Raw genomic sequence first — 23,493 nt, 5'->3', positions numbered from 1 at the left:
GGAAACTTTATACACGCCAATCAGCCTACCATGCATGTCTTTGGACTGAGGGAGGAAACCCCCGCAGCACAGGGAGAACATGCAAACTCCGCTAACCACTTAGCCACCGCGCACCCCACTAGTGACAAGTGACATTTTTATTGGGTAAATGACCACAGTCCAAGGTCTAATAATAAAACTATGACATCACTGTAGAATGCATAAGAAGGTGTACTGTAAGCTTCCAGGAAAATTCACTGATGTGTGTAAAGCATTTACTTTATATATATCATTGCGATATATGAGTAGCCTTAAAACATACAATTAATGCAACAACTTTTCTTATAGAAGTCAAATAACCTCTGAATAACCTCAGAGCATTAGATTTTATTTTTCCTTTCTCTTTTTTTTTTGGGGGGGGGGGGGGGTTCTCTAACAAGGATATGATGTTGGATCTGAGGAACATAGTGGCACCCTGCTGTTTTTACAAACAGGGAGCTTTGATGAAACGAGGCATCCTATACTGTACTGCTTCTCTTTGTGAAGGCAATACATTTTAACAACCAGATTCAGATATGGAGGAGTAAATTTAGCAAATACAGAGTTTATTAAACTCTGGATATTTTATCATACATGCAAGTGGTGTGCAGGACGCCAACGTAGTTTTTTTTCTGACCCAAAGCAGGTAGCCGACCAATAATTAGGCAAAAATGGTTTCTTTATTGTGGCTTGAATGTGTTTAGCCCTAATTAATATTTGCATGATCAAAATGGTTTGAAAATGTATGAATAGGTATGAATGGGTGTGTGAATGTGTATGTCATTGTGCCCTGTGATGAATTGGCACCCTGTCCAGGGTCCTGTCCTGTCCACACCCGCCTTGTGCCCCATGCTCCCTGCGATAGGCTCCAGGTTCCCTGTGATCCTGTAGGATAAGCGGTATAGAAGATGGATGGATGGATGGATGGCTGGATGGATGAATAGTGCCACACACTGTGTAAGCATTTGTAGGGTGTTTGCATGTGTTCAATTATAAGAAATATCTACAATATTGTCATAATATTCCTATAATATTATCGCATTTGAACAGTGGGGCAGTGGGTGCTCTGCAGTCTAGTTTCTGCATTACTGACCTCAAGTTAGAGCAATCAGCAACAAATCTCATTTCGAGCAGTGTAAGCCCTACATGGAACGCCAGTTTGGACTAGCAACCAACTTCCTGTTTACACTTGTATGTGCATGCCCAGTGTGCATGAAAGGTCATGTGACATAAGTTATCGGTCGTGTCGTGTGGACGGAGATTGTTTCTGAAACAGTGTGGACAAGGATCATTTTCATTTTAAAACGAAACGCACTAGTGTAAACAGGGCTTTAACCTTGGCGTCTCTTGTAATGTGCTTTGAAGTGGTAATGTGAGGAAAATAGGAGAAACGTTGACCCGTAATTTTCTCTCCTTAAAAAATTTTACACCATTATCATCATGTAAAGCCTCCAGAAGACATCGCTTCCCTACGGAAAGGCATTGGGCCAAAACATACACAGGGTCCTGGGAACATATTATGTATAAATTGGTCAGAATCCACACCTAGAATTGAGGCCAAAAGTTTACAATCAAGTTTAAATTAGCTAACCACATTGCTTATCACTACACAATTCCTACCATGTGAGTGTTATTGCAGATAGGGTATGTTGCAGCCCAATAAAACGCTTCATATTATATATTTTTTTATTTATCTTCAGTAACCACTATCCCTATACCAGAATCACTGAGTGTGAGGCAGGAATACACTCTGGATGGGATTACAGAGCATCTCTCTCACACACACACACATACACACACTTATTCACACCTAGGAGCAATTTAGCATTGCCAGTCCTCCTACAGGCATGTTTTTGGGAGGTGGAAGGAAGCCAGAGAATTATGCCAAGGCAATATCTATGGGCTTCCATTTCACCTCTTCAAAATAACAACTTTTTGAAGCCTTTGAGGATCCCCTCCAGCGAGGTGACCTGGGAATTTTCACTAGTCACGGCACCCTGTTATTTTGGTTATTAAGCTATATGTAACATGCAAGTCAGAACACTGACTATATACAGCAAGCAGTAAGGAGGAGTTTCGTTGGAGCACTTTTTCTGCAGAGTACAGATACTTGAACTGTATTTGGATTTAAAAGAGATTATTATACTTCGAGACAGATGGGGTGCAAAATAGTCGACACGAGGATTGTGTAATAACTTCTGCAAGATCCATGCCGAGATTCTATAGATGGGGCAGAGTGAGAGACTCGGTCATCACCACAGAATATATCAGTAGCTTTCTTCCCACTGCGGAGGATGAACGACTCTGTCGCGCTCTCTCTCTCTCTCTCTGTGTGTGTGTGTGTGTGTGTGTGTGTGTGTGTGTGTGAGTCATCGCTAGAGGATTTAACTCCATGACTCCCGTGCGTCAGAATGAAAACATAGTGTAGATCTTTTCTTCACATACTATACAATCACATTCAAACACACACACACACACACACACACACACACACACAGCCAGCCGTGAAGTTGTTCAAAAAATATATGCCATATGCCATGTTTTGTCTAGCATTAGACAATTGCTTATGGCTAAACACTTATGTACACGTGTTGTTTTCTCAGGTTGTATGCATTAGGCGTCACGCGAGAAAAATCACTTGTCTGACTGAAGGAAAGTAATTTTCCCTCCTCTGCACTGCACGGTTTCTTCACCTCGAAACAAAAATAGACGACCAGCTTCATGAATAAAGCAAGCGAAATCAGAGAAAAGTCTCAAAAGGCTTAAAGTAAGAGCTTTCTCTGGGCTCAATCAGAGAGATGGGGACCGGACCGTGCATTACGTACATGGCTGTGACGCACGCGGTCAGCTGTTGCCTCATATAGCGCGCGAGGGAGCTGTCCCGGTGCTGAAACGGGAGCCTACAGGCGCATGCAAAAGACGAGCACGGGGGAGATGCTATTTTCGCTTCCATCCATTTTCTGAGTTCCTACCTCGCAAAAAAGGTAAGGTGTCGTGAATCTGATTTGTGCAAAGAATCAATGCAAGTTGCAATAACAAAGATGGAGAACCTCGTTTTCACCTTAGTGTTTTGATTGTATCAGTGTGGCTCAGCTGGACCTCATCTCATCATTACATTCATTCAACGTATTTGATTTAGTTTCTATTGTATTCAACGACGTGCGGGGGGGGGGGGGGGGACGACAATAGCTAGCAGTGAACAAAAATAACAGAAATATCGCTGTAACTGAGTGACGGTAACCACAAGTAAAAGGTTACCTTGACAACGGTGGGGAGGTGGGGGTGTGTGAGTCATCCACCAGGCTACTGTAGCCCTTTTAAAAACATGTTATGATGCTACACAGCTCAGTTCTGCTCAGGATTCCTCCGAGTGCCTGATCTTGTGTGTGTGGGGGTGGATAAATAATTTAGACAGCACTTTAACACACATTTTGAGCCGTGCCGTTAGCAGCCTGAAGTGAGTACTGATTTTTGATGTAGCGTAAATGATTGCATTCCCGATACCCTGCTGTGGTTTTAACGAGCCTATATATATATATATATATATATATATATATATATATATATATATATATATATATATATATATATATATATATATACTGAGTCTGTGCTTTCTCGTTGTTTGTTATTCCCTCGTTTAGGCGGCATGACGCGTTCATTAAGCAAGCTCTCTGCGCTTGTCCTGGTCGCCCTCCTGCACTCCGTGGCTGTTCATGGCGCGTCCGTCACCCGTCACCACCGGCTGCGAGGCGGCAGCGGCAACCCAGACGCATATCTGAGCCCTAACTCTGACATGATCAAAGCCTTGGAGTATATCGAGAGCCTAAAACGGCGCACCGACGACTCCGAAGGTCCAACCGGAGACTACGACGAAGTGGACAAATTCCGGCTCCTGGTGCAGCTCGCTTCACTTCGGGACGAGGACGCGCCACTACGCGAGGACGCGCCACTACGCGAGGACGCCGCCAGCTGGCCTGATAATAAAGCACCGGAATGGGTCCGAGCTCTGCTCAGGGTACTCGAGCAAAGCGCAGACGGCGCACTGACTTCGGGAACCGAGCGCCGCATTCACAAGAGCAGGCGGCCGGCGACTGACGCCCAAAGTCCCGCGACCGAGAACGGCGCCGTGGTGAGGCCTCACAAGAAATATCCACTCATGTTTGAAGACGAGGAAAACGTCCGGGACAGCAAGCGAGCCACGGAGGACCTAGACGAGCAGTACACGCCGCAGAGTCTCGCCAACATGCGCTCCATATTCGAAGAGCTGGGGAAACTGTCTAACTCACAGAACCTGAAACGAGACGACGCAGAGGAGGAGGAGGAGGATGAAGATGACGAGGACGTGTACAGGCCCAGAAACCTGGCGTATGAAGACGTGGCCGGGGGAGAGGAATGGGTGCCGTTAGAGGAGCAGGTCGAGACCGAGGAGATGGTTAAGGGCAGTCATGAAGAGTTTGACAGGGGATTAGAAGACAGCGATGAGGCGCGTGAAGTGATCGAGAGACGAGCCGCTCCTGCGCTTGAAGCCACCGATAACGCAGATGACGACACAAAACTTGTGGACTACGTCTTACTGAAGGTGCTGGAAATGACCGATCAGGCGCAGAAGCGAGAGTTGACAGACGCGCAGAGCGGAAGGAGAAGACTGCTGAACATGCCCTCTCTCCTCGACCCGCGGGCGATCAAACAATTACTCTCAGCCGTGTCTATGAAGCTCCAAATCCCGCCTGAGGATTTGGTCGGCATGCTGTTTATGGAGGAGACTCGGAAACAGCAGCGTCTACCCGAACCGCAGCTGGCCAGAAAACCCAGCGCGCCTCGTTACCGGAGCCGCGTCATTAAATATTACAACGGACGCCATCCAGAAGTCACAGTAAGCGACATTCCAGCCGACGTCAAGACCGAAGACATCCTAAAGGTCCTGGGTCTGGGAAACCTGGCCAACAAGAACGCCAAATATTTCGTGAAACCGCGACCATATAAGACGCCCGTGTCAAGATATTTCTCACCAAGCGGAAGACGCGGGAGTTTCTCGGTGTCGGAGCTGAACAGAGCGCCAAGCAAACGGAAAGATGATTACGACGACGCGGTGGATGAAGACGAAGTGGCCACGTTCCTTGCCGCCAAACTTTTAACCGAGTACCCCGATACCAGTTCATCAGACCGCAAACGAGCCGTGGACTCTTCTAACGCACTGTTTCCGTACGAAATGTACGAGGAGGCCATGAAAGATTACTTCGATCAGATGGACACGGGGAAGGGCGCGCCGGCCAAAAGAGACACGCAGGGGAAGGAGGAAGCGGAAGTGCAGCAAAAAACACCGACCGAGATCGCGATACCGGAGCAGCCTGATCAGCAAATCCCCGAGTCGGTCACTGAAGGAGAGAAAGAGCATCATACTAAACTGGTCGCTGGGATGTAGTGGGTAAGAAAACAAAAACAAAACGGAACAACATTGTCCACATCCCTCTCCTTTACAAATGCCTCTATTTCCTCAAGATTAACCAACGTTAAGTGCTTTAGTATGAAATTCTATATTATGTACATAATATACCGTATACAAACGTGCAAGAGCAAACGACATTTTGTCTGTTTTGGTTTATTAGTGTTTCAAGTGTATTTTTGCAACGTGCGTTAGTATGATGTGCCCTTATATTGAGCACCTCGGAGCTTGGTATGGTCCTATCGTATGAGCTATATCATTATTAGACAAAGGTGGATGTGATCCTCGTTTCTCAGTCATTTTGTACCTGTTCTGAAGTGTGAAATGACTCAAAGATTAATAAAGCATTACTGTATTATTTTTTCCTCTCGCTGTATTGTGTTGACTTATTAACCATGAGCAGTGTGTTCAATACGCGTTAAAACCGTGTCATGAAAGACTGTTTATATCGACATGTTGACATTTAACTTTAAAAGGAATGAAGACACTCAAATAAACCACAAAAAAATCCAGATGTTATACTATAATGTGACACCAGTGTGTTGTTCTGCACCACGCCGCCTGTGAAATCCTGAATGGAGAGCTGCTTTCGTCATTACTGCATGACGTCATTTCAGCACTTGGACAGCTCCGGTAGGAACAAGAACAAAAACAAGAATGGACCGGGATTTTTATCAAAATACATTTTAATGTCATTAATAACAGTGTAGATTTGACCATTTTAATCATCATAGCGTAATAGTAAGTAATCATTTCAACACATATAAAATCACTCTTCAAATGTTTTCAAAATTCAAATAACTTCTTTGATATGACATACACCGTACCTCATTAAAAATGTGTAGGAGGCATACAATCACAAAGAAAGGCACTTAACATTAATGTGAGGTTCAATAGAATTATTGAAAATCAACCCATTAATCTGCTTTTGGGTAAAAGAGGACATGTATAGTGAAACGTCTTGTCGAGCCGTGCAAAGGGAGTCTTATAGCAAACAAAGTGCTGCGAGACTTGTACAGTGTTCTTTACTCAAGTTCTCCCAAGTCGGTATTTTTTTCTGCTTCAAATCAACCTATTCAAGTAACAAAGGAGCCAAACAGTGTTAAAAGAAGTGTTATAGTAGTAAAAAAAAAAAAAATACCGGACAAGCACTGCACAAACACATAATAATGCAAGTAAGGACAACTATTGTTTAAAAAGTTCCATGTGAAATTGCAACTAGAAAACCATAAAAAATGTTTCTACCAGATGTACTGTACTACACTCAGAGATTTCCTTTACATACAGACTTTTAACAGCAACTTCATATCTTCATATCTTCCATTATAAAAGTATAACCAGAAGCCATCGTCTGTTTGAGAGTGTTGTAGTTGGAGACAGGGAAATTTCCTTTTCGGCCCGTTGAGTGATGCTTCCCTCTGAGAATCTGCTAAAAGGCCGGCTTGCTCATGTACTCTTCCATCGTCTGGAGAGGAGAAACTGCAGTGAATTGTACATTCACAACCTTTCTACAACCTTCTATCTGCATCCGTTCTCTCCATTTCAGGACTCTTCAGTGGGTGTGGACCATTTGTGATAATTGCTCAGAAAGGACTTAGCCAGTATTATTAAATAAATAAGCAGCCTTGCTCACATGTTCAGTGTATTTATGTTTATAACAAAAACAGAAGTTGTTCTAATTGAGAAATATAATGGCATTTGCAATGCTGCATCAACTAATGTTAATATTAATATTAAAGTACTGGTTTGGATAATGCAGGCTAGTGATAAACCTTACAACCCCAGTGAACTTTTTCCAAGGTGTCATGAATCATTTTCAGCATGTCAGGACCTTTACAATTCTATGCAAGATCTGTGCTCGAGTGAACTGCCTCTCTCACCTCCTGCAGCATGTCTGAAGCCTCGATGGATTTAGCAATGGACTGTTTCGATGTTTCCTGTATCTCTCCCCCCATTAGGAACTCGTCCAAGATGAAATATGCCTTCTCAAAGTTAAAGATGATGTCCAGCTCACACACCTGAGAGAACAGGTCAAATGAACTTTTACAATATCAAAATTATACAGTATTATACAAAATTAAGATACTTTTTTTTTCCATCACCCTGAGATATGCCACTCTCTGAGGAAGAAGAGTCTTCTGAACATAATTTATGTTAGGAAGAAAACCTACTATGAATGCATTATACAACTGCACCTTCTACAGTATTTCCTCTCTCAGGAATGTTAAATTAGGAGTGCTGCGAAAACTCAGTATCTTTCAGGGTCTATTTCCAGGAGTTTGGATTGGAATAATATTCTGTGAAAGTTTAGATCTGTAGAAGCAGGAATTGAGGTCTACAGTGGAGCTATCCAGGAACAGAATGTGTACCTCTGCCTTAAATTCCTCAGGTCTTAGTTCACATAAGATCAATAACGTCTTATGGTTGTATGAGGATGTGGTGGGTCACAGTGATATTGTTCACATGCACTTACATTGCCAAAGTACTTATCCAGCAGTTCGACATATCGATGCAGGACTTCCAAAGCCAGCAGCTCGTTGTCCTGGTCCTCCAAACCACAGCAGAAATACAGACTGGCATACCTGTGTACACAACAGCAAATCATGTGTTCCTGGTAAAATAGTATTTTGTTTGTATTTAATCATTTAGATGAGGATGGCCAGCTAAATCAGATTACAGTATGAACAAGTAAATTGGGAGAAAACATTCAGCATAGTAAAAAGGAAGAAAAAAAAGCACTGCTGTGTACTGGCAGTGTTTACAAGAAATGTGTTCAGATTTATACTCAGATTATTTAAACCCACTGAACACCAGGAAATCAAATGTTCAGTCAGTAAAAGGTTCTTACTTCAATTGGTGGAAAGCTCTAAGATATGGAAGGATATGGAAACAAAATAAGGAAAGCAAGTAAAAATGTCAAATGTTGCTGGGTAAGCAGTAATAGCGTAAGCTAAAGACTAGTGTCGTGAAACAGAGTGATACTTGTACTTAACAGAAGCGCAGAGCTGCCACAAAGGAAAGCAATCCCCATCAGCATCTTGTTATAATGAGAAAACATCTTACTATGAGAATTACATCTCCGTATAACTTGAAAACATCTTGGTACAGCATGATGAGAAAAAGACCACATTATTATGAGGAAATGACATGGCGCAGTTGATCGAATTAGTCAAATTTGACTTCATGCTTCATACTTAAACTACGATGAGATTCTACTGACGATTCTGTCTACACTGCAACAGGTGACATTACTATTCATGTCTAATAAGTGTTTATACTGTCAAGGTCTAAATCTGAACCTCGTCACAAGCATTTCAATGCCCAGTTTGCACAGTGGAACTGTGCAAATGTCTCTTGACTCTTGATTATGGAGAATTGTAGAACGTCAGCGTTTAAGGACACTGCTTTATTCCTAGCTGATCAAACTTATATTACAGCATATTAAATGTCTACAGGTTGGGTATGTTGTTACACAAAACACTGTCAGGCTTTTATTAAAAATGGCCGATTCTCATGGAGTTGAGCTGAGACGCAGGAATTGCCTTCGACATGTGGCAGCAAGGGCGTGGTCACGTGCTGGCTGTGAATAGGAGAAAGAGTCGCAGAATGCTAACGAATGAATGTTGGGTGATTTATACGCTGCATGTCTGACAGGAAGCTGGTGAATGGCAGACAGATGATGCTTTTCATCCTGGAGATTCTCATATGAATAACACGGCAAACGTGAGCAGAACGGAAAGAAAAAAAGAAGAAAAAAAAAAAACCTCAAGCAGTGTCAGCACACAGGTTCACCAGGACGAGGACCTTTTCTTGTTTTCCCATTATAACAAGACACTTTCCTTTGAATATCAATATACTGCTGAGAATGATTTTTTTTCTTGAATGGCAGCTGTGTGCTTCTGTATGTACTCTGGTCACTTCTTTCTTTCTACTGTCATAAAGCAAAAGAAACTTGACGAGCCATGAGATCCTCGTCAAAACAGAAACCAATAATAAGTCAATTATACATTTCTTTATCCTAATTTTTCCAAATTCCATTAGCTACTTCTCCCCTATTGCTTAATCTCGTGGTGATGATTGACAGGGGAGAGAGAGGAAGGTAAATCCATCCTCACCAGAGAGCAGGGCTAACTATGCTCACTAAGACTCCCAGTCATAGAGGGCTACAATATCGTCAGGACCCTTGATCATAGGATGAAAGCTTAGACTGTTGTACCAATCGAAAGCTAAATGCGATTTAACCTAGACATACGAGTCACTCAGTCACATCCTGAGAGCTTTCCACTGTGCAAATAAACTACCACCCACACTAACTTCAAATAAATGAATCAGGCTATCTGTCCGGCCAAACATTAAGCAGGATTTCTGGTTTATAGTAGCGTAAGCTGAAGCTCCCCTGCTCTGAGCCGAGGGCAGGTTTTCTGACCGGCCAGGGGAAATGTCTCTGAACAATGTGTCCTCATATACAATGGCTCTAATAGAGACTCTTCCTGGGTCACTTGCGTGTGAGTAAAACCAAAAGGTATTTTGTAGTGGAGACTAGCTGAATGATGGGAAACTCTTTGGGATACCCCAAGATTTCAATCTGTGTGTGCAGTTTCACCTACGCTGAAAAATGTGGACACATTTGCTTATAAAAGGGATTTTTCATTTTTGTTAAGTTCTACAATTTTAGAAGAATAAAGAATCACCCAGAGATGACGGGTTCGAATCCTCACAATACCAAAAAAATCCATGGCCAGGAGCCAAGAGAGCAAAAGTGTCCGGATGGCATATTCTCTCTCCCCCCTGTCAATCACAGCAATAGTAGCCAATCAATATCTGAGCTCAGGTATGCAGAAGAGGGTAGACACACTTGTTTGGCTTCATGTGTTGCAGAGGAAGCATGTGTGTGCCCTCTTGTAAGTTGTATGGTTGGTGGTGGAAACATGTCAGAAAAGCAATGTAACTGCAAGCTTGGTTTTTCCCAGTGCAACAGTATCTATAATATTGTATGGCTATGATCTCCATAGATATGGGAAACCCAGATGTCACGTTGGACTAAAACTAACATCACATCACTCTCTTGGTCAGGTTGACTTCCCGGGCTGTCTTTCCCTATTGAACTCGATTTACAGAGTTCACCAAGTAACGTTCAGTAAGATTAGTTTTGTGATTGGATTTTTAGTTGCATTTTATTTCTTTAGTACCATTTAGTACAAACGATTCTTGGACCCTGCTAATCTGGTCGTAGCATTGACACGTGAAACTAGTTCGCAACTAGTATCTAATTTTCCAACGTCAGTGACGACCACATGATCCGAATTTTTAATACTACAAAGAAGGAGACAATAATTTGATTCCATTTTACCTTGTCGGACCTCTGACTAGGAAAAACCACAGTAAGTTCAGCAAGTGACGTCAAATCAACATGGCTGCTAACAACATCAGCAGTAAACAAAGTACTGCTTCTTACCTTTAAAGGAGTTATAGTGTATTCACCAGTATTTGCTTTAGATCAATCAAGACAGACATATTTGCTTGTTAAATCTATAACACTGCCTATACAGTTCATTGTTTTGTGGAGGAAAATATACATCACTCTAAGAAAAGAAACATGAAGGCATTCCCACTTTATACCTCAACACACAGAGGTCGAAAATAATGTATTTCCAAGTAACAAGTCGGGCAACAAACGTAGAGAGGAACTTGGAGAACTAAGTAGAAATAATACTGAGTCTTCTTCCTACAATTAAAACAGCTACCATCATCATTACAGATGACTATTTGAACTGCACATTAATGTTATTTCCGTTTTTGAGACACTGACTCGAGACTTCACCACACAAGGAAACATTAAACTGTACAGTACAGGAAAACAAATCCATTAGAATACAAAACCACTCACTGAAATAAGGTCATAGAAACAGTAATAATAAGTTCATCCTGGGACAGCTACACATGAGAGCAGTGATCGTCATAATGCGTGTCTGTGGTGAGGACAATAGGGTAGAGAGCAGCCTGTGTGGGACATGAAGGGATTATTGTCAGCTCTGAAAAAAGCAACCACAACAAAAAAGCAAGATTCTTAGTGGTCTGTGTTTTGTTTTTTTCCTAACCATGAGGTCAGCCTTTGGCATCAGTGTGAAGTTTCTGAACTGGTTTCATGGAAAACAACAAACTGGATTATTAGTTAACTGGATTATGACTCCACCTATTCAGTGTTTATTGATATTATGTTACCATTTTCATTTTTGAGAAATGCTTGTGTTCAAAGTGGTTTTCATCAGCCATTTGAGCAACATCATGAAGTTAAACACTTCTCTAAAGGGTACAATGGCAGTTGCCATGAACAAACATTAACCAACCCAGCAGTCAAAGCAGAGGTATTATAACACTGCAATAGAGTGTTTCAGTGGTTTGAATGTACACCATATGGCCAAAAGTTTGAGGACACCCGACCATCACACCCATACGTGGTTCTTTCCCAAACTGTTACACAAATTCACCCTGGCTAATGCTCACTACATAGGGTACACTATATGGCCAAAAGTATGTGGACACCTGGTCTTCACACCCACATATGGGCCTTCACCACTTCACTGTTGCCACAAAGGTGGAAGCACACAATTTTCTAGAATGTCTTTGTATGCTGCAGCATTAAGTTTTCCCCGTAACTGGAACTAAAGAGCCCAAACTTGTTCCAGCATGACAGTGCCTCTGTGCACAAAGCAAACTTCATGAAGATATGGTTCGCTAAAACTGGAGTGGAAGAGCGCGAGTGTTTTGCAGAGAGCCCTGACCTCAACCGCACTGAACACCTTTGGAATGAACTGGAATGCCAACTGCACACCAGGCTTCCTCACCCAACATCAGCACCTGACTTCACTAATGCTCTTGTGGGTGAATGGGTGAAATTCTTCACAGCCACATTACAAAATCTATCGAAAAACCACCCCAGTAGGCTATTTTAACATCAATGTAAAACTAAATCTGGAAGGGGACATCCAACAAGCACATGTAGTTATGACTGGTCAGGTGTCAACTTATCTGCAACAACTGTGTCATCATATCTTGCAGTGAATAGTAGTGTTCTGGATGCCACTTTGAACATTGTTTAGGTACTGAAATATATGACTTACTAAAGTCACTGAATAGCTATAACAGTATATTCTGAATTAAGGTAAGCAGTAAGCAGCTAAGAACATTTTTCTTGCTTGGCTAGCTAGCTCATTCGTTTAAGTCTGGCACAGTCACTAATGAACACAGCACCAATAAACCAGCTAGCTAGCATAGGCATCAATCAGGGCATGTGCAGGAATTGAATTTATATGTATACACACACACACACACACACACACACACACACACACACACACACACACATACATACACACACACACACAGTGGACATAATATATCTACACAGCACTGTTAAAATTGCAGGTTTTTGTGATGTAAAAAATTAAACCCAGATAAATCATGTCAGATCTTTTACCACCTTTAATGCAATATAATAACCAGCAAGTTCAAATAAAAAAAGAAAACCCAAATGTTTCAGAAAAAAAAGAAAAGAAAAAAGAAAACAATAACCTGGTTGCACAAGTGTGCACCTATGCTCTATCAAATTATGAGGGGATCTGCTTTGCACATCCCTCTTCAAGTCCTTTCATAAGACAGGATTTTCAAAAGGATTTAGATCTGGGCTCTTGGGACATGCCAAGACATTTATCATGTTATTCTGAAGCCATTCTTTTTTTTTTTATTTGTATTTGTGCTTTGGATCATTATCATGCTGGAAGGTGAAATTTTTCTGAATTTTTAGCTGTTTTTCACAGGTTTTGTGCCAAAATAATGTGCTTTGGATCACGGTCTTGCTGCAGTCTTACAGAATGAAGGCCAGACATTCTCCTTTAGGATTTTCTGGTAGAGAGCAGAATTCATGTTTCACTCAATTATTGCAAGTTGCCCAGGCCCTGAAGCAGCAAAGCATACCCACACCATCACACTTCCACCACCATGCTTGACTGTAGTTATGATTTTCTTTTTGTGGAATTTGGTGTTTGGTTTACACCAGATGTAACGGGACCCCTGTCTTCCAAACAGTTCCACTTTCAACTGATCAGTCCACAGAACATTCTCCCAAAAGGTTTGAGGATCATCAAGGTGTGTTTTGGCAAAATTCAGAAGAGGCTTAATGTTCTTCTGTGTCAGCAGTGGTTTTCACCTCGCCACTCTTCCATGGATACCATTTTTGCCCAGTGTCTTTCTGATAGTGGAGTCATGAACAGTGACCTTTATTGATGCAAGAGAGGCCTTTGATGTTGTCCTTGGCTCTTTTGTTACTTCCTGGATGATTAGTTGCTGTGCTCTTGGAGGAATTTTGGAAGGTCGGTCACTTCTGGGAAGGTTCATTACTGTGCTGAGTTTTTCCATTTGGAGATAACGGCTACACTGTGGTTCTTTGGAGTTTCAGAGCCTTTGAAATAGTTTTGTAACCCTTCCCAGACTGATGTATTTCAATCACCTTCTTCCTAATCATTTCTGGAATTTCTTTCAATTTTGGCATAGCGTGTTACTGGATGAAACCTTTTAACCAACTTCATGCTGTTGAAAAAGTTCTATTTAAGTGTTGATTTGATTGAACAGGGTTTGTAGGAATCAGGTTGCGTCTAGTCCAGCTGAACCCCAGTATGAATGCAGTTTCATAGAGTTGTGGATTTAGTAACTATGGGGGCAAACACATTTTCACACAGGCCCAGTTGTTATAATAAATAACATTATCGTTTAAAAACTGTATTGTGTGTTTACTCAGGTTGCCTTTGTTTTATCTTAGACTGTTTTAATTTCTGAAACAATTTAGTATGAGATGTACACAAAAAAGAAGCAATCAGGATGGGGCAAATACTTTTTCACAGCACTTAATGTAATGTTTAGGAAATTCTTTTGTACTTTTCAACAGTGAGATCCCATACCTGCTTTGTTAGCTCTTTGTGGACCATGGCTTCAGCAGACAGATAAAACCAAGATGATGTAAAGAAAATCCTACAGAAACAGCTGGTCTTTATTTGAGGTTAATCAGAATCACTTCATCAATGACAGGTGTATGATAATTACTTTGGAATATGAGTATGAATGTGATTAGTTAATTCTGATAAAAGGGTGTGCACACTCATGCAACCAGGTTACTGGATGCCTTTTTGTTTTTCAATTGAACTGTGTTGGTTGCAAATCACATTAAAGGTGGAAAAAGTTCTGACATGATTTATCTTGGGTTCATCCCAAATGCCTGTAATTTTAACAGGGTGTGTAGACTTTAAATACCCATCGTATTCATAGTAGTTAGCTAATTTAGAGGAGGAAGAGCTGCATAGTTGTGGTATGCAGCAGTACCAGGTCCCACACACTGCTGGTTTTTCTGAGATATTTGACCTGTCCATTCAAATCGAGAGGGACTAGCCCCATGTTTAAAGCATTTATTAGCAGTGGTTTTTGAGTAGTCAGGTTCTTTTAAATGCTGGCTACAGGTGAACATGCTGCCTTTCAAAATGCCCTCCCTCATCCCAGCGAACAGCACAAAGCCATTTCTTTCTCACAGTCACAATGATGGGAAATTCATGTAGATGCAGCCATTGTTCACCATCTCACCAGAAGTTCTGAAACACTACTATATATGCTTTCGCATACATAAGCACGGAAATATGAGAAAGGTCCATTCTTTGATCAATTAAGAGACCTTTTGAAAAGCCAGTACAGGAATCACAGGAGCCTGCTGGATCCTCCTCACCTCTTGTAGACAATCTTGAGATCTCTCCAGTGCAGGAAGTTACACGTGCGTGGTTTTCGAGCCAGCACCATGGTGGTCATATCCCGTATGATCTTCTTCTTCTCTCGCTCAGCCAGTGGCAGGAACCACTTCTGCAGCCGTAGCTTCCCTTGGCGACTGAAGAGCAGCAGAAAACGCATCTACAGAACAAGGCGAAATATACTGACAAATAAATAAAGCTTGAAAACAAAAGGCATTAGTGAAAATTAAGCGATTAGAATAAGAACAGTGAGGACCATGTTTTAGCTCAGCACTAGGTTTAAAATTAAATGGCTTCCCCTGGCACCTAAAGGTCAGTGGAAGATGCATCCACACATCACCACTCAGAACAAAAAAGCAAAACAAAAAAATACAATAAATTAATATGCATAATGGTGTATATAATTGTGATTTTATATATATATATATATATATATATATATATATATATATATATATATATATATATATATATATTTGTTTATTAAGAACTGTCTAAACAACATTGTATAAGTAAATTCATCTTATAATCATTTGGTGATCCCAAAATAAAGGACTGCAGCCTTGTTTTATTCAGCCTACACAAAACTACGAAAACAATACTGTACCAGCCTGTAGTGCACACTGCTCAACATTTACAAACTATTGACTCCAAATCCTGAAACGTATCCCCGAGTTTAGAGAACCACAAGCATGTTAAAAGAAGGAAAGTTGATGGAGGGTGATGGGAGATGGGAGACTAACTTCAGACATGCATGTTCTTAACAAAGATAATCCTAGGAGAGCTCTTCTTAACTCTCTTTCTTAAATGTTATATACAGTATGTTATAAAAACATATGTTTTTTAAAAATAACTCAGTTTTAATCAGTATAATAAATGTTGTGGCCAGTGCTGGCTGACACGATGATGAAATATTGATATCCCGATAAAATAAAATATGCTTTTTTTTTTAATTAAATTTAATTACAAACTGGTCTGAAGCAGCTGATTTAATGTCAACCCATCGCAGGGCACAACTGCACAAACGCTCACACACCATGGACAACTTGGAGATACCAATCAGCCTACAACGCATGTCTTTGGACTGGGGGAGGAACCAGAATACCCGGGGGAAACCCCTGACACTCGGGGAGAACATGCAGGTGCTACGCACACAGTGGAGGCAGGAATCAAACCCCCAACCCCGGAGGTGGGAGGCAGGTGTGATGACCACTAAGCCACCGTGCCCCGCCTCAAAGAAATTGAATCAGAAATAATTTGCAAGTAGTATTAAAAAGATGGTTATTCAGCTGGATGCTGCTAAATTGCCCTCACGTGAAGTGTCATTGTGTCTTATATTGTTTGAATGGAACAGAAATCAGATTTTTGGTGTTATTATGTATTTATCCTCTGTAGGGTGGTTGCTGTGCATGGACATACATAATCAAATCAAATCAATCCATTCATTTATTCAGGAACAAGATATAAGACACATTTATTTGATTTATTATAGTCAAGTGTAAGCCACCATCACCATCTGGCGAGTTGTGGGTAATGCAGGATTTTGGCCCGTAAACACGGACATGGAGGTGCGGGGAAACATCTGGTACACTGAAAAACAAAGCCTTGAGTAAGCACTGCTATAGAGGATGCAAAACAGCCCTGCATTTACTTCTTACTTTATAAAAAATCATAAAGTTTCACGTCCTTATTCAGAAAAACTTTATAGTATAATCACATCCAAACACTTACACACTTTATAGGATATCTGTTCAACATACACTCACCGTCCACTTTATTAGGAACACCTGTACAACTGCACATTCATGCAGTTATCGAATCAGCCAATCCTGTGGCAGCAGCAGCAATGCATAAAATCATGCAGATACAGATCAAGAGCTCCAGTTAGTGTTCACAGCAAACATCACGGATGGCTGACAACAGCCTCGTGCTTCACTCCTCTCAAGTGCGGAACCTAGGTGTCGTCTTTGATGCTCAGTTGACATTTGATGAACACATTAAAAATATTTCTAATACAGCCTTTTACTACCTTAGAACTGTTGCCCGACTCAGGACCTTGCTCTCCCTGGCTGGTGCAGAAAGACTTATCCATGCCTTTATTACCTCTAAGCTGGATTACTGAAATGCCCTCTTATCTGGCCTACCAGCAAAAACCATAAATAGGCTTCAGTATATTCAGAACTCTGCTGCTCATGTTCTTACACATACCGCACCACATCTACACATCTCCCCATGCGCTCGCAGTTGCACTGGCTTCCCATCCATGCTCGCATTGGTTTTAAAACTCTCATTTAAACATATAAAGCAGTTCATGGTATTGCACCAGAGTATCTTTGCAGTCTTGTTACGCCCTACACTCCATCCCATTCTCTTCATTCTGACAATTCATTTGCACTTCAGCAGCTGTCCTGCAAACTTAAATCTATGGGGGAAAGAGCTTTCTCTTTCAGAAGCCCTAAGCTATGGAATGCTCTTCCTTTTACTATTAGAAACACCCCAACCTTGGATTGCTTTAAGTTACTTAAAGCGCACCTATTATGGCTCTGAAACGTGCCTAATTTTGTTTTAAAGGTCTTATACAATAGATTGACGTGCATCCAAGATCAAAAAAACACTTTAATGCGCTCATAGTTTAAACTGCAGTGGGGCTTTTTGTTACAAACCTACGTATGTTAGTACAGGAAGTAAGTCTGGAATCACTAACGACTCGTTTCAACTGTTCAGAATCGCTTCCTTCTTTTGGTAGCCAATAACTCCGTTTGTCGTCCACTTTGATTTTTTTAAACTTCGCAGACTTTTTACGTTCAAAACAGCTACATAACACACTACATGAAAGGTAATATTTGAAAAACCATAATAAGTACACTATAAGACTCATTTAAGGTAGTCTTGTAATATTTATTAATATTAGTTTTATGTGGTTGCTGTTGTATGTTATGTGTTTATTCAATCTTGTAGTGCTTTTGAGTGTAAGAAAAGCACATTATTTATTATTATTATTATTATTATCATCATCATCAACATCATCATCATCAGAATGAAGAAAACATGTGATCTCTGTGACTCTAATTGTTGGTACCAGAAGGGCCGGTGTGAATATTTCATAAACTGCTGATCTTCTGGGATTTTCACACACAGCGATCTCTAAAGTTTACACAGAATGGTGTGATAAACAAAAAACATTGAGCGAGCTACAGTTCAGTGTGTGGAAACGCCTTGTTGATAAGAGAGGTCAGAGGCAAATGGCCACCACGGTTGTAAAGTATGCTTATTTGAGTTACTATAGACTTCCTGTCAGCTCGGCCAGTCTGCTCATTCTCCTCTGATCTCTCTCACCAACAAGGCCTGCAGACGCTCTACACACAGGACGGTTCTTTTTTTTCTGTCTGTACAGAGTTTAGCATGTCCTCCCCATGTCTGTGTGGATTTCAATAGACATGTCAGTAGGTCAACTGGCTGTACTAGAGTGTGCATGGTGCCCTGCAATGGACAGACATCCAATCCAGGGTGTATTCCTGCCTCAAGCCTCAGTGTTCATGGGATAGGCTCTGGATTTACCATGACCCTGAGCAGAATAACGTGTGTACTGAAGATGAATGAATAAATTAATGAATATACTGATTTCCTGTCAGTAGAAAAAAAACCCTGAAGACTGTACTTGTGAAGAACATACTTTTAATGCAGTTACCAAACTATCTCAAAGCCCTCCCTACACTGCACCTACAACATTGTAGAATAGGGTGAATGATTTGTTACTCTATTAGACAGAAAACTAATCTTTGAGAGGAGGGGGGGGGGAAAAGGACAGGAAGCTTCCATGGCTATTCATTCCCTAACGTGTGTTAAGTAAACAGACTGTAAAAATGCCACAAATAGAATAACACTCAACTCCAAAATTTTATGAAAGGTGCCTAAAAAAAACCTCCATTCCATTAAACTGATTCCTGATACAGCACTGGTGCAGTTTAACAGTATGCAAATCAATAAAAATACCCGAGCGCAAACATTTGCAAACCGGACGGAGAAGACGACACACACCCAGTCAAAGGACTAAGGAGGAAGTAGGAAAGTAATGAATGGGTTCATACAGCATGTAGAGACACGGATACACACAAACACTGCTGTCTCAGTCAAAAGAAAAAAGAAAAAGGGAGATGGGACGTCACAGCCATAATCAGACACGAATATATTTCTGAAACACTGGAAGAGAAGTTTGGCGTATCGTTCCTTCTCGTGACAACAAAGGGCATGGAATACAAAAAGCATAGACAAATTGCGCCGTGGCCCACATGTGAATGCTTTGAATGGGTGTGTTTGTGTTGTCTGTAAACAAAATAACTTCAAAAATTTGGTTCATGATAGAGAAGAAAACACAAACAAGCAAAAGCTTGAAAGATGTACATATACCAAGTGTACTTAATGGTCATATAAGACTATGTAGATCAGACAGATAAGTACAGCTTTATAAATTCCTCTGTGTAACCTTAAGGATGTGTTTCACGGTCAGGCTCATCCTGGAGGTAGGGTTAGGACCTGAATTTCCTCCACTGTTATGTCCTCAGTGAATTTTCCCTCTATTGTTCTCTCTCTCCCTCACACACACACAGCTGGCTGCTGTTTCAGGAACACTGCTTACATGTGCGGTGTACCCACATGCCCGTACAGTGCTGTTCGCTCCTCTTTTGCTTATAATAAACACACACAAATATCTGCATCTTCACTTAATTTGCAAACGTAATGAGTATAGGATTACCGAAGAAGACATTTATTTATGCCAAACATTAACTTTGTTTGACAATTGACAAAGTTCTTTGACAAGTGGAAGCCAGGCCTAAGTGACGACTGCTGGATCTAAAGCCTGTTTAGTGATCTGATAGTCTTTTAAGATGATTATTTGTCACGTTGTACAGACTGTGCGATAACATGTTCTCCATGTCAGATTACACGATGAAGATCCAGAAAGGAAAAAAAAAAAACCACATACACGCACAAAAAAAACCTACATTCTACTAGGTTATGATCTGGACGTCTGCAGAAAATGGAGTTGCGTAAACTGAAACATCAAAGTGAGTTTGAGGTAACAGGGCTATTTCTTTCTGTTTGTTAGCATGCTTAGTCTGTTTTGCAAACACAACTACCATATTTGTAACTCGCATCTAATCACATTGGTGTCTTTTTGAGAAGCGCTCAGCGCCGTCTTTGGTCAATATGGCAGTGAATCGGAAGCCATTCTCAACTCACTCGACTCATTCGCTAAATCAGGCCACATCATACGGTGTGAAGCTTACTTAAGACTTCAGGAAGGTTTGATCACACTATATAGGATGTAACAGCAGTGTACTTCAGTATCCTAAAGATAGCGGATGAAGTAAAAATTACATGTAGTACGCAAAGTGTTTCAATAAACAGGACGGTTCACCTCCTACTGCTCATCACTGTATGATGAGGCATGTTAAACCTAGATTTTAAGAATAAATCATGTTTGATTAACAGTTAATAGTAATAATAATAATATTCAACGTACATCGTAACCTATATTTACCGTTTATAATATCCAGAGGTGACCAATTGGTCTTGACAGTGAAATGAAGTCCTGAAATCAAATGATGCACTATGTAGTCAAAAGTGTGTGGACACCTGACCATCTAAGATACTGTATATGTAAGCCTTCTAATCACTGTAGCTACAAAACTAGAAGCACACAGTTGTCTAGAATGGCTTTGGGTGCTCTAGCATTAAGATTTCCATTCACTGGAACTAAGGAGCCCAAACCTGTTCCAGCATGACAATGGCTTCATGAAGACGTGGGCTGCGTTCGAAATCACGTACTGTGACTGTACCTTCTGCTCAGCGGTTGATACAGTACGCACCGAGTGTGTAGCATGGACACAATCCGGAAGTACTACATCAGCCATGTTGCCGCTGTCTCTTGACCTACAACTTAAAAAGAGCCAATATGCCGCCTTCCGGACAGCTCTTCCACGCCAGTCCCATTGCCTTATGGGATAGCGCTCTGTGTGTGTGTTGGTTCCATACTGCAGTAAGTCATCTGGGTTCTCCTCGCCTACTGCTTGATGAATGCTGAGTACTCGGACATACTGCCCCTTTTGCGTACTGCTTTTTGCCATTACCATATACCATAGTATAGTATAGTATACCATTGTAGTATGGATATTTGGATGGTCTGCCAAAGTTAGTGTGGAAGACCTCTAGAGTCCTGACCTCAACCCCACTGAGATGAACTGATGCTCTCCTCACGAATGCTCCTGGAGCTGAATGAACACAAATCCCCACAGTCATGCTCCAAAATCTAGTGGAAAGCCTTCCCAGAAGACTGGAGGTTATTATAAGCAGAAAAAAGGGGCACTACGTCTGGACTGAAGTGTCCACAAACTTTTGACCATATACAGTGTGCTTCTTTCCAACCACACAAACCTTTAAAATTTTGTAGGATAAAAGAACACAGAACCATACAACAGGTAAAGTGTTTAAAACGAACAAACTCACAGAAAATAGGCTGTAGATAAATTTAACAGCGACCTGTGGCGTAAGTAATGGCACCCTGTTTCTGGGGCTGGAAAACTGCTGACTTCACGGAAGCGTTAGTAATAACTAGTAGCAGGTAAATGACAAAAGGTCAGCCAATTAAAACAAACTCCGAATTGTTACTTAACGCTTATTTAACCTGCCTCCATATTAAACGACTTATTTCCGAAATTAATTAATTAATTAATTAATAAAATCTGCGTGTAAATAAGGACGGAAGTTGAACGTAAACAGCTACCAGGTAGGAACAGGTGCAGGCTAGCGAGCTGTCTTCTGAAAAACTCCCACTGAAACACTACAAACAAAAAAATAAAAACCTTGCGTTTTAAAGGTGGAAGAAATACACATCTCGGTCACTTACCATTTTTGAAAAACAAAGAGAAGTTGTGCGGTTTAGTTAAAGTTAAAGTTTAATTTCTCGGCTCTCCAGGCAGCTCAGTCGGACACATCGCTGTCTCTCCCAGAATGCTTCAAACTGAAAGTGCGGAACTCCTCCTCTGCGCGAGAGACCCGAGTGTTATCCGAACAACACCTACCGGACACTACAGTGCGCTATATAGGGCGTCTAAACCCAGTACTTCACGGCCTATGTAGTGTGCGTATGTAGATTAGAGGAAGGTATTTGAGCACGGCGACTTTTCTCTACTGCGTCAGCGAATGCGCGTTGCTATTGTACACCTGTTCCAGGGTGTGGAGGACGGCAGGGCTTCAGGTGGAAACAAATGAACCAAGCCTTTCTTCTGACTCAGTACTGAATACAACAGAGTAGTAGAGTAAACTGTACCGACTCAGTACTGAATACAACAGAGTAGTAGAGTAGACTGTACCGACTCAGTACTGAATACAACAGAGTAGTAGAGTACACTGTACCGACTCAGTACTGAATACAGCAGAGTAGTAGAGTAGACTGTACCGACTCAGTACTGAATACAACACAGTAGTAGAGTACAGCCTTCTTTGCTCACATTATTACATCACATTATTTGCCCTCCACTAATATTGGCACCCTTGGTAAATGTGAGCAAAAAAGGCTGTGAAAAATTGTCTTTATTGTTTAACCTTTTGGTCTCTTGTTAAAAAAAAATCACAAAAATACTCTGCGGTCATGGATATCAAACTATTGCAAACACAACACAGGTTTATTAAAAAAAAAAAATTGGGGGTTAAAATATGTGTGCAACACTTATTTGCACCCTTTTAGCCAATACTTTGTGCTACCGAGATAACAGCTCTGAGTCTTCTCCTATAATGCCTGATGAGGTTGGAGAAAACATGGCAAGGGATCTGACATCATTCCTCCATACAGAATCTCTACAGATCCTTCACATTGGTGGACTCTCCTCTTCAGTTCACCACACAGGTTTTCTATGGGTTTCAAGTCAGGACCTTGAGTTTGTGGTCAGTAAACCATTTTAGTGTTGATTTTGATGTATGTTTTGGATCATTGTCCTACTGGAAGATCTAACCATGGCCCATTTTAAGCTTTCTGGCAGAGACAGTCAGGTTTTCATTTAATATCTGTTGATATTTGATAGAGACCATGATGCCATGTATCCTAACAAAATGTCCAGGTCCTCTGGCAGAAAAACAGCCCCAAAACATTAAAGAGCCTTTAATGAACTTTTCCATATGGTTACCTCTCTGTGTGCACCAAAACCACCTCTGGTGTTTATTACCAAAAATCTCTATTTTGGTTTC

General features: G+C 41.2%; 2 protein-coding genes across 3 annotated transcripts; one reads left to right on the top strand and one right to left on the bottom strand.

Moving 5' to 3' along the window:
* The first annotated feature begins 2,885 nt into the window (after positions 1-2,885).
* On the top strand, positions 2,886-5,829 carry scg2b (secretogranin II b). 2 transcript variants are annotated; one of them, XM_053651694.1, is made up of 2 exons: positions 2,886-3,002; positions 3,663-5,829. In XM_053651694.1, exon 2 carries the CDS (start codon positions 3,668-3,670, stop codon positions 5,441-5,443), a length of 1,776 nt encoding a protein of 591 aa, XP_053507669.1. In that variant the 5' UTR covers positions 2,886-3,002; positions 3,663-3,667; the 3' UTR covers positions 5,444-5,829. The 2 variants fall into 2 exon arrangements, with proteins under 2 accessions (XP_053507669.1, XP_053507668.1); XM_053651693.1 differs by lacking the exon at positions 2,886-3,002 and adding an exon at positions 3,318-3,475.
* Positions 5,830-5,891: 62 nt separating this feature from the next.
* Positions 5,892-22,272, bottom strand: ap1s3b (adaptor related protein complex 1 subunit sigma 3b). Its single transcript, XM_053651695.1, has 5 exons — positions 22,157-22,272; positions 15,231-15,409; positions 7,938-8,046; positions 7,345-7,482; positions 5,892-6,929 (listed from the first exon to the last, which is right to left on the bottom strand). The coding sequence occupies exons 1-5, from the start codon at positions 22,157-22,159 to the stop codon at positions 6,894-6,896; spliced, it is 465 nt and encodes a 154-aa protein (XP_053507670.1). The 5' UTR covers positions 22,160-22,272; the 3' UTR covers positions 5,892-6,893.
* Positions 22,273-23,493: the final 1,221 nt, after the last annotated feature.

Source organism: Ictalurus furcatus, chromosome 20, assembly GCF_023375685.1.
Source record: "Ictalurus furcatus strain D&B chromosome 20, Billie_1.0, whole genome shotgun sequence".
Lineage (NCBI taxonomy): Eukaryota > Metazoa > Chordata > Actinopteri > Siluriformes > Ictaluridae > Ictalurus > Ictalurus furcatus.
This window is presented reverse-complemented; position numbering and strand designations above follow the sequence as displayed.

What these genes read in the sequence shown, in the direction of transcription:
- ap1s3b (XM_053651695.1), bottom strand. An exon ending in CTCAAGATTGTCTACAAGAG is followed by an intron (nt 8,047 to 15,230) that starts GTGAGGAGGATC and finishes TTGTGTACACAG; the next exon opens with GTATGCCAGTCTGTATTTCT. An exon ending in TGGATAAGTACTTTGGCAAT is followed by an intron (nt 7,483 to 7,937) that starts GTAAGTGCATGT and finishes CTGTTCTCTCAG; the next exon opens with GTGTGTGAGCTGGACATCAT.
- scg2b (XM_053651694.1), top strand. Translation starts at nt 3,668, where the DNA reads ATGACGCGTTCATTAAGCAAGCTCTCTGCGCTTGTCCTGGTCGCCCTC.